Consider the following 10589-nt stretch of genomic DNA (forward strand, 5'->3'; position numbering starts at 1 on the left):
GACAAAAAAATAAGGACTGGACAATGCAGAAACAACACTAGATAGATGGCACTAGGGAAACTCATGGACAAGGGGGCCACTGGCAGGCCAGGACAGGATAGGGGCACAACTAGGAACATATAGACAGGAAAGGCTAAAGGAAGACCTAAACAGGGGAAGAACAAGGCAAAGAACACACAGGCAAGGAAGGCCACTTGGAGCCCTAGTCACAGGACGAAGATAAGCTAGGAATACACTGGCAAGAAAGGCCGCTGGGAGGTCTAACAGAGAACAAGAACAAGGCTAGGAACACACAGGCAAGGAAGGTCACTGGGAGGCTAAACAGAGCAAAAACAAAGCAAGGTACATACAGGTAAGATACAAGAACAAGGATACTAGGCAAATAATACATGGACAAGAGGCCAAAGGCAAAGAAGAGAATTAACCTGTGAGGGAGGGCTGTATAGGACTGGCCTTGCTGTGTCATTGACCTTCAAAGACGAGGCTAGAGGACTGTCAAATGCTTTCTGGAAATCCAGATACACTATATCAATTGACTCACCTTTATCCTCGTGTTTATTTATGCCCTCAAAAAAATGTAGCACATTTGTGAGGCAAGAGTTCCCTTGGCTAAATGCATGTTGGCTTTGTCCCATTAAACTTTGCCTATCTGTATGTTCAGCAATTTTGTTCTCTATGATAGCTTATTACTTTCTACCACTTTCATCCAGGAACTTCTCCAAACCTCTTTCAAACCCCACCACCTCCTCTGACAATATATTCCACAACTTGACTGGAACTGATCTAGTAAGACTTTTTCTCCATTCCGTATCTTTGGGGGGACAAAAGGCCCTCTGTTTGTAAGGTGCCCTCATTAAGGCCCCAAAACAAGTAAGAAGATAAACACTAGTGTAAATGTTGTGGGGTGTGGGAATGAAGCTGAATAAATGAATCTGGGTATCTCAGGCTGCCAAAACTACATGAAATTACACTTTTAAGCAAGAAAGGTTACCTCATAGCATCTTGCAACTTAAATTCAATCACAAGACCCACGCCAAGAATGGCAGAGAAGGAGCCAATTCATCCACATTTGGAAGGTGGTCTCCTCTTCACTATTTTATAAATGGAATATGGGGATGGTCCCTGGTGCTGAGCTGCTCAGAATATGGGAAATTCTTCCATGCAAAAGAGAACATTTATAATGGCAGATGACAAGGCCTGAAACGCCAGCCGCAATTTGTTGATTAAGACGCTAAGTAGATAACCCAGGCAGAGAAATTGGCAGGTCTCCTTTTTCACGATACGCTGGTTCCAGCCTTAGGAAAGGGCAGTTCTCTCACCACACGCTGACTGCAGCCTGAGGTCACCCTTAAGCACACAGAAATGTCCTTCTTCACAGGTGGCTCTACAAAGTGTCACAGGCTGGAGCACAGTCTGGCCTCGCCAGCAGGGAGGTGCAGGCCAGAGCTAATCTCAGTAAACAGCCATTGTGTGCACAGTGCATTGTGTTGCATTCCAGTCCTTTTCCTTTTGTCTGTGGGCAGTCAGTTATAAACTTCACCACCGCCTGCGACCTTCTGTAATCTATCACCCAGCTCCCAAACAGGAGAGGCACCCAGCTCCCTGAATACCCCACACTGTGGTCCCTCATCCGGGAGCAGAACTGGGGCGAGGGGCGGGAGCTGATTTTCCAGGTCAGAGAGCTCTAAAGACTTCGCAGCCCACTCACCTCAACATGGCAGGTAAACTTTTGCTCTTGTTATTAAAGCACAAAGGCAAGGTATTTCTCCTTCTACATGCCTTCCTGTTTTCTTCCTTCTTTGGAGAGTCCTGGATACCCTTCGGATATGCATTACTAAAATCAACTCTCTCCCTCTCTCTGCTGTCCCTGCTTACCCTCTGGGTCCTTGACCATTCCTGGTTAGATTAGGGGCAACAAAATTTCTAGCAAAGTGGAACTCACTAGTAATTTGTGGGTATTGAGGATTTGCAAAACTAAATAACTTACTGATGAAAACTGGGATGGGTTATCCAACAGAGGTGCTCTCTCTGCTGCCTGTGCTCCTTCCAGAGTCTCAGCCTGATCCAAGGTGCCTCCAACTCACTCAACGTCGGCTATTGGCACCAGATGACAGGAAGCATTACCGTGGGACTGTCTTCAATACTTCAAAATATTTATTTTTTAATTTTTGAAATGATTCATGAAACCCAAAAAGATTAGGGAAACCGCCCAGGACTTCATTAAAATCCTAACTAGTTCTCTAATCCATAGCTTAAAATAATCAATATAACAATAGTTAAATACATGCAAAAGCTATTAACAATAACTGCATTGCCAAGGCATCAAACCACATTACCGTTCCTGTCACTCACCTTGTATGATCTTTTGGTTGGACAGTAACAAGAGTTGAAGCTTTGACAATAAATAAACTTGTGTTAATTAAACCATTTATTGTATGATGTTTATGGGGTAAATTTTCAAGAGGATCAACATGTGTCTAAGTGGGATTTGATGCACATTTTTATGTACACAGAAAACAAAGCAGAAATGCACTTTGAAACGCATCTTGAATGCCTAAATGGGGCGCTGTCTAACACCATGGTAGATTTAGATATCTAACATATTGAAAAATGAACTTAATGTAACACCATGCCTCTAAACTGCCCATTTTTTGTTTTTATAATTTCTGCTTTCTATACTGGAGATTCATCAAGCCACGGTAGAGCTATAACACACGTTAAATAGCATATATTACACAATATAGACCTATCACGGCTATATCGCATGATATTCACAATAATTTGCATAACATAGCCAAGATTCTCGCCCCTCTTCCAATGAGCTGTTTTTGTTGCGTTTCCCAGCCGCATCAGGCCCGCATCAGGCTCCACTCATCCCTGACGCCCGGGATCAGGACCTGGTCCTTCCTCCTTGGCAGCGGTAGGCAGTCGCCTACGCACTCATGCTACGCTACCAGGCTCCTCTGGCAGCTCTGCGGCCTCCTCCGGTCCCAGTCGGGTCTCCCCACGTGCTTCGAGGGGAGATGCCACCATCACCTAGTTCCAGCCTGTCTGCCTTAGGCGTGCTCGCATGTGCACCTTCACTGACTTTAAAGGGGACATGGCAGGAAACCTTCCCGCGGCCCCGGATGATAACATTTCTCAGCCTTACTATTTAAGGCAAGCTCTGCCATTCGATCTTTGCCTTGGCAACAGGTCACCACGCTTCCTGTCATGTGCTTAGTTGCTGCTCGTTCATGTTCTTGTTCCTGTATCCGACCTTGCTCCAGTCTTCATGTTCCTGTTCCAGTCCTTGCGTTCCAGTTCCAGCTTCCTGTTTCCTGATTACCCTTTGGATGGATTCCTTGGCTTTGACCCTCACTTGTTCCTGACCACGCTCTGGACGGATTCCTTGGCATTGACCCTTGCTTGGATCTGACCTTGTCTCCAGCCGCCTGCCCTGACTCCAGCTTGAACCTGACCTTGTCTCCAGCCGCCTGCCCTGATTCCAGCTTGAACCAGACCCTCTCTCAGCTGACTGCTTTGGACTTGGCCTTTTTTAGGCACCTGCCTATTTGCAAGCCCGGTCTTAACTCATTCCTAACTGCTTGCCTGCTTCTGTCTGTCCGGGCTTCTGGAACCAGGCCTTGTCTTCAACCTTGCTCCTTTGGACACTGCCTTGGACAATCTCTCCGGGATCAACCATGTGGAGGCCCACCTAAGATCAGCTGGTCCCAGGACCCAAGGGCTCAACCTGCAGGGAACAAGGGCTGATATAGGCGAAGCTCCAGTCGGCCTCTGCTTCCCATTCGGCCCCGCCTCCCAATGGTGGGGACCCGTGGGGGTTTCCCCAAGGGTAGCGTCAACTCCACCTCGGGCCAAGGGTACAGTTTTGCATGGCATTTGCATGAATGAATTTTGCAGATCCATGCAAAGCAGCTCATGCATAGGTAATCTGATGTAAATAAAATAATGCGTCTGACTTTGAAATTTGTCAGCCGTGTTATTTTATCTACAACTCCGGGGAAAACGTTAATCTAGCCCAGAAGCATCAAACCCTAATGCGGGTCCTGATGGTCCAGCACTAGATTTAAAGGGCCCCTGGAAAAAAAAAAGCACCGAAAATAGAAAAAAGTGTCCAGAGGTTAAACATGACCTCCCACCTCCTCACCCTGCACGTTTGTGCGATGATGGCCCCCCCAACCCATCCAACACTGATAAAATCGTAGCCATAGGGTATCCTCCCACCCACCCCTTTCAGTAAAACGAATTCCAGGCATATCCCCCTATACCCCATCCTCCCAAATCCCTAAAATTTATCAAAATTATCATTGGAAATAGTGGCCCCACTGATCCCCCAAAGTCCACCAGAGAATCGTTTGGCTATAGTGAGGCCTCCCCATACCTTATCCTTCCTCTCACATCCTATTACCTCCAAATGATGAATTCCAGCAAACTGAAGCATCCAGGGTGCCCCCGGTTCCAGGCCCAGTAAGCACCATTTTCCAAAATGGCACTGACTTGACCTTGCCCCAGTCACTGGACCTCAGCTACATGGCCAAGGTCCAGTTCCTGGACCTTGCCTCAGTCATACGCTACGTTGGATTGGCTTCCAGTTGTTTTCTGGGACTAAGTTCAGGTTGTGGCCATTTTGAAAAATTTAGCCCTGGGTCCTTCTGCTTGCTGGAATTTCATAACTTGGAGGTAATGGGGGTATGGGAGGGGAATTTGGGGGGTGAGGGGACCTCATTGTACTCCAACGATTCTTTGATGGACTTTGGAGAATCTCAGGGGGGAGAGGGAGGGGAGGAGGACCTTTATACTCCAATGGTGTTTTTGTTAAATTCGGGAGTTGGGGGTATGGGGTATGGGGGGGACTTGCATGGAAATTTTTTTTTTTAAAGAGGGGTGGGTAAGGCTGTGATTTTATCAGTGTTGATTGAGTTGAGGGAGGGGCCCATATACGCCTGAACATATGCAACAATTGTTATACTTTGGATGTCGGGGTAATGATGGAGAGTATTGTTTGACCCCCAGACACTTTTTTCTATTTCTGATGCTTTTTTTCCAGTGGGCCCTTTAAGGCCAGGGTGGGCGCATGTCTTGGAGGGCCAATCATTGCATGTTACAGGACCATGCCACGTTGTTTTGCCTCATGGATGTTTGTCGAGTCAAAACAATGCGATGATACAACTGGGATATTTTATCAGGGGAGGGGCCCACTATCACAGGTAGGACCCCCCTCATGATAATGGGTTCCCTTCTGTAAAAAAAAATAAAAATCATAGCCTAAATTTTGCTAGATGCTGAGCTTGTTTCTCTTAAAGTTCATTAGACAGCTTAATTGGTCCATTTAGACATCTATGTTCCTGTTGTCAAGTTTTTGAAAATTTTAGCTTGAGAATCCAATATATGTATATTTATTCTTAACTAGAGTAACTGATACTGTTTTTATTTTCAGAACAAAGCCTGTAAGAACAGCTCTCATCCACAACTCCTTGAAGAAAATGTGAACAAGAATCTGCAGTTCCCTGTGCAGGGAAGAGTAAGCAGCTTGTGAAGGTGCAGCCATGATGAAGCCAAGCATTAATGCCCTCAACACAACAGAGACTGGAGTTTCCAATGAGACAGACACTAATAGTACAAGTCCAACTTTTCTGTCAACATCTGATATAGCGCTTGGTAGTGCGTGTCTCCTAATTTCCCTGATTGGACTGGTTGGGAATGGGATTGTTCTCTGGTTTCTTGGCTTCAGGATCAAGAGGAACAAATTTACTGTCTACATCCTGAACCTGGCCATGGCTGACTTCCTCTTTCTGCTCTGCTACTGCAGCTTACTGATCTGCATTTTTATTGTCCTAGAGGTATTTGATATTCCTATGTCTGTCATTGTCATCCTCCAAGCTTTTTTCATCTTTGCCTACAATACAGACCTCTACCTCCTTACAGCCATCAGTGTGGAACGGTGCTTGTCTGTCCTTTATCCACTCTGGTACCAATGCAAGCGTCCAAAACATCAATCTTCAGTTGTATGTGGCCTTCTGTGGGCCCTCTCTTGCCTGTTAAGCTCATTGGAATCTTTTTTGTGCAAAGAAGAGGACCACGAAATTGGTTCTTACAGTAGCTGTGAACAAGGAGTGTTCATTTCCTTGTGTGTGTTGAATTTCCTGGTTTTCACACCAATCATGGTCTTCTCTAGCCTAACTCTTCTCATCAGGATTTGGAGAACTTCCCAGCTCCAGCACCCACCAAAACTATACATAGTTATTTCGGCTACAGTGGTGGTTTTCCTTGCTTTTGCTATGCCACTAAGGCTAGCATCCCTGCTGAGATACCGACATGTGGATCATCCCGAGAGTTTTGAGTATATCTCTATACTATGCTCCTCCATCAGCTGCAGCTTCAACCCTTTCATATACTTCTTGGTGGGGAGCCTGAGCAGGAAGAAAGCAAAGGACCTTCTTCAGGGTGCACTACAGAGGGTCTTCAAGGATGAGACTGAGCAAGAGACAGAAACCACCAACTCACAAATCACCAAGACTGAGGATTGAAAAATAGGACCTAAATGCAGCATAGCTACCTATGTATTTTACCCTTTCAGTTCTTGTAACTTAGTCCTATTGATCCCAGTGCTTATCTAATGTCTGGAACGTTCTCCATTGTGTGCCAAGATCTTTATTCTCACATTTTAGAAGAATGTACAAAATTAAAGGTGGACATAAGGACCCAGACCTTCCACAATCCCATTACTTGGCATTCTGCTACACCATCACAACCACAGTTACTTGTGGTAACTCTACTAAATTATCAGCACCTTCAAATATACTACTAGACAACTTACAATCCTCAGAATAACAACCTACCTACATCGTGGCTCTTTTCCTTACTTTATTGGGTCCATTCATATGAGAACCTAAGAATATAAGATGTAACATGCTGGGTCAGACTAAACATCCATCACACTCAGTATCTTGTCTCCAATAGTGACTAAACTAGGTCACAAATACTTGGCAGATGCCAAAGAGTTGCTCACTTCTAGATATAAGCAGTGGCTTTTCCAGGTCCAAGTGGGATGGTTTAAGGACTTTCCTTCAGGAACTTGTCCAACCCTCTTTTAAACCAAACTATGTTAGATGCCTTGACCACACCCTCCAGCAACAAATTCCAGCTCGGTTATGCACTAAGTGAAAAAATACTTTTTCCGATTTCTTTTAAATCTGCTCCTGTTACTATTGGAGTGTCCTCTGGTCTTAGGATTGTTTGAATGAGTAAATAACCATTCCCTACTTGCCTGTTTAATCCCACTCATGATTTTGTAGACTTCTATCATCATCATCATCATCATCATTTATTTATAATCACACTTTTCCAACAGAAGAGTTCAAAGCGTGTTGCAGCAAATTACGATTCTACAATAAGTATCAGGAGCATCAGTCAAAGGAAGATTACAGTTTGCAAGCTACAGAAGTTGCAGATGGCAGTATCATTATGAGCACACATATAACAAAACCTAAATTGGATTATAGTGAGACAATGTAAGGAGCAATCCTAATTATATGATTTCACTGGGCTTAGGCTTTAGAGTGAGATAGACTGAGCCTAGAGATTCTGAAGGTGTGCAGCTCGTATGATCCCTTTGGGACTAAGATTGTGATTCAGGGATCTGGTCAGATGTTCATGGGTCAGGCTGAGAGTCAAAGCTGCTACAAATAGCCAGGTCTTCAGTCACTTCCTAAAGGTGAAGAGGTCTGGGGTAAGCCTGATCTCTAGTAGCAAAGAGTCCCAAAAGGTGGGGACTGATCCTGCAAAGGTTCTCTTTCTGGTGTTTGGGAGTATCATTATTTTGGGGGATGGTACCACCAAGTGGGACTGAGGTAATGAGCACAGTGGATAGGGGCCAGAATGTATGAGACGAGTCGAGGTAGGGTGGTGCCAGGCCTTTGAGAGACTTGAATTATTTATTATTATTATTATTATTATTATTATTATTATTATTTAGCAGTTCTTATATTCCGCAATCTTCAAAAATTGATCGATGCAGATCATAAATAACATACATAATAAAAACATCAAACAATAAAACATCAATCAGTTAACATATTCTTCATTAAAATTAAAGGCCTTAACCTGCTTTCTAAATAATCTTATCTCATTAATTAAGAACATAAGAAAATGCCATACTGGGTCAGACCAAGGGTCCATCATCCTGTTTCCAACAGAGGCCAATCCAGGCCATAAGAACCTGGCAAGTACCCAAACACTAAGTCTATTCCATGTAACCATTGCTAATGGCAGTGGCTATTCTCTAAGTGAACTTAATTAATAGCAGGTAATGGACTTCTCCTCCAAGAACTTATCCAATCCTTTTTTAAACCCAGCTATACTAACTGCACTAACCACATCCTCTGGCAACAAATTCCAGAGCTTAATTGTGCGTTGAGTAAAAAAGAACTTTCTCCGATTAGTTTTAAATGTGCCCCATGCTAACTTCATGGAGTGCCCCCTAGTCTTTCTACTATCCGAAAGAGTAAATAACGGATTCACATCTACCCGTTCTAGACCTCTCATGATTTTAAACATCTCTATCATATCCCCCCTCAGTCATCTGACTATCCCTAGGCAAAGCATTCCACAATATAGGTAAAAGCAGGTGCACATGTTACTTGAATGCCAGGACTAGGATTTTGAATATGGCGTGGTAGTGAGTTGGCAGCCAGTGTTGGGTTCTGAGTAGTGGGGTGATAAGGTCGAGCTTTCTGGCAATATGCAATGTATTCCCTCTCAGTCACCTCTTCTCCAAGTTGAAGAGCCCTAATGTGTTTACCCTCTTTTTCAGTAGCAATGGTTGCTTAGATCTGTAATGCTGCATGTGACAGATTAGGAGAAATCATAACCTCAAATGTGTTTTCCTCATGAATGAAATTAAACATTGAAAAAGCCAAAGTTTATGACCACAACTGAGTGAAATTAGTCTTTCAATGGATGTCATAAGAAAATGACAGTGGGATATCTTCTCAATACAATAAGTGAATGAATCCAGACGAGCAAGAAAACCACGAATAACACAAAGAATGTATCCTGCTAAATATATACGGGTCAAATAAATTGTAAATTCAAAGTGACCTCATGTAACGTGCCCAAATAGCTACAGAAGTTCTGGGGAGCGTTGGGCCTTTTTAATCATTGGTCACTGAGAATGATTTAACAATGCTTCCTGTAGACGCTAAACAGTATGTGAGGGATTCTTCAAAAATGAAGTTATCAGCAACGAGAACCCTTATCTTATAAATGTATCAAATCGCCTTCTAGTCCAAATTTCACTAGCACTGGCGAACTGTTTAGTGTCTACAGGAAGCATTGTGCAATCATTCTCAGTGACCAATGATTGAAAAGGCCTAACGCTCCCCAGAGCTTCACGAGCCTGTAGCTATCTGGGCACGTTACATGAGATCACTTTGAATTTACAATGTATTTGACCCGTATATATTTAGCAGGATACATGCTTTGTGTTATTCGTGGGATATCTTCAGCATGCTGGAACTGATAAATGTGTTGATAACATTTTACAGGTGCTCTTCATCATATTATGTGCACACAACCAAAACTGAATACACTGGGAACAGAGGAAAGAGAAACTGGAATATTTGAAAAATGGTTCCATGTCCTGGAGAGATGGGCTCACAATTACAGGTTCAGGTACAAGGCTGCAGAGGCCAAAGCAAAGACTGCAGCCAGGAAAGAACGTGCTGTACGCATCTCTGTGCCCGTCCCGGGGCAAGTATTTATTGCAGTCCTTAATTTTACCTCTTAGCATCCTCAGATCCTTTACACTGCTCCTCTCCCAACGCAGAGCAAGGGGGAACCAGGGCAGAGATTAATCCCCCATCGCAGATCACAGGGAAGTCAGGACAGACCTGTCCTCTTGGTGATGAGGAGGAGGAAGGCAGAACTAACCTCTCAATGACACAGAATGAGGGGGAGCCAGTGCAGAACCCCAGCTCTGGTATTCTGCCACGAACACCCCCAACCCCCAGGGAGTCGTGGGCATGGAGAAATGGTAACCAAACAAAACTAATGTACTGGTATATGCTATAACACACCTTAATGCTGAATCAACTTTTGTTGGACCCTATTTACTCACGAGGAGGCATCAAGCATTCCATCTCGTTTTTTGTAAGGGGTCTCATTACTTTAATTTTCAATTTCATCAATTTTTTACTTTTTAGAGTTATGCTTAAAAACAGTCCCGACAAAAATTCATTTATTTATTTTATTTATTTATTTAACACTTTTTTATACCGACCTTCATAGTAATAACCATATCGGATCGGTTTACATTTAACAAGGGTATAACTGTAGCATAACTTAAGAAAGTTAAACAAAAGGAAATGAATAAGGCAAGTTACATTCAACAAGGGTAAGGAACTTGGAAGCTTATATAGCTGGAAGGAAGTAAAGGTGGAAATAATTAAGAAATACAATGGAGGATACGGGTTAAAGCTTAAGAGTGCTTTAACCTAGAGGTGCTCTAGTCTCTAGTCATCTTTCATGAAGATCAAGGCCATCGTCCAAGTAAGAGAAAGGGCAACTAGTGATTGTCTGGGGAATCC

The 10589-nt window shown here is 43.6% G+C and overlaps 1 protein-coding gene across 1 annotated transcript; it reads left to right on the forward strand.

Moving 5' to 3' along the window:
- Window positions 1–1529: 1529 nt before the first annotated feature.
- Window positions 1530–8244, forward strand: LOC115075471 (proto-oncogene Mas-like). The gene is made up of 2 exons (XM_029575850.1): window positions 1530–1721; window positions 5441–8244. The coding sequence occupies exon 2, from the start codon at window positions 5550–5552 to the stop codon at window positions 6528–6530; it is 981 nt and encodes a 326-aa protein (XP_029431710.1). The 5' UTR covers window positions 1530–1721; window positions 5441–5549; the 3' UTR covers window positions 6531–8244.
- Window positions 8245–10589: the final 2345 nt, after the last annotated feature.

Source organism: Rhinatrema bivittatum, chromosome 13 (genome assembly GCF_901001135.1).
Source record: "Rhinatrema bivittatum chromosome 13, aRhiBiv1.1, whole genome shotgun sequence".
NCBI lineage: Eukaryota > Metazoa > Chordata > Amphibia > Gymnophiona > Rhinatrematidae > Rhinatrema > Rhinatrema bivittatum.

Bases quoted from the DNA above. Each gene is read 5' to 3' on its own strand.
- LOC115075471 (XM_029575850.1), top strand. From the start codon at position 5,550: ATGATGAAGCCAAGCATTAATGCCCTCAACACAACAGAGACTGGAGTT.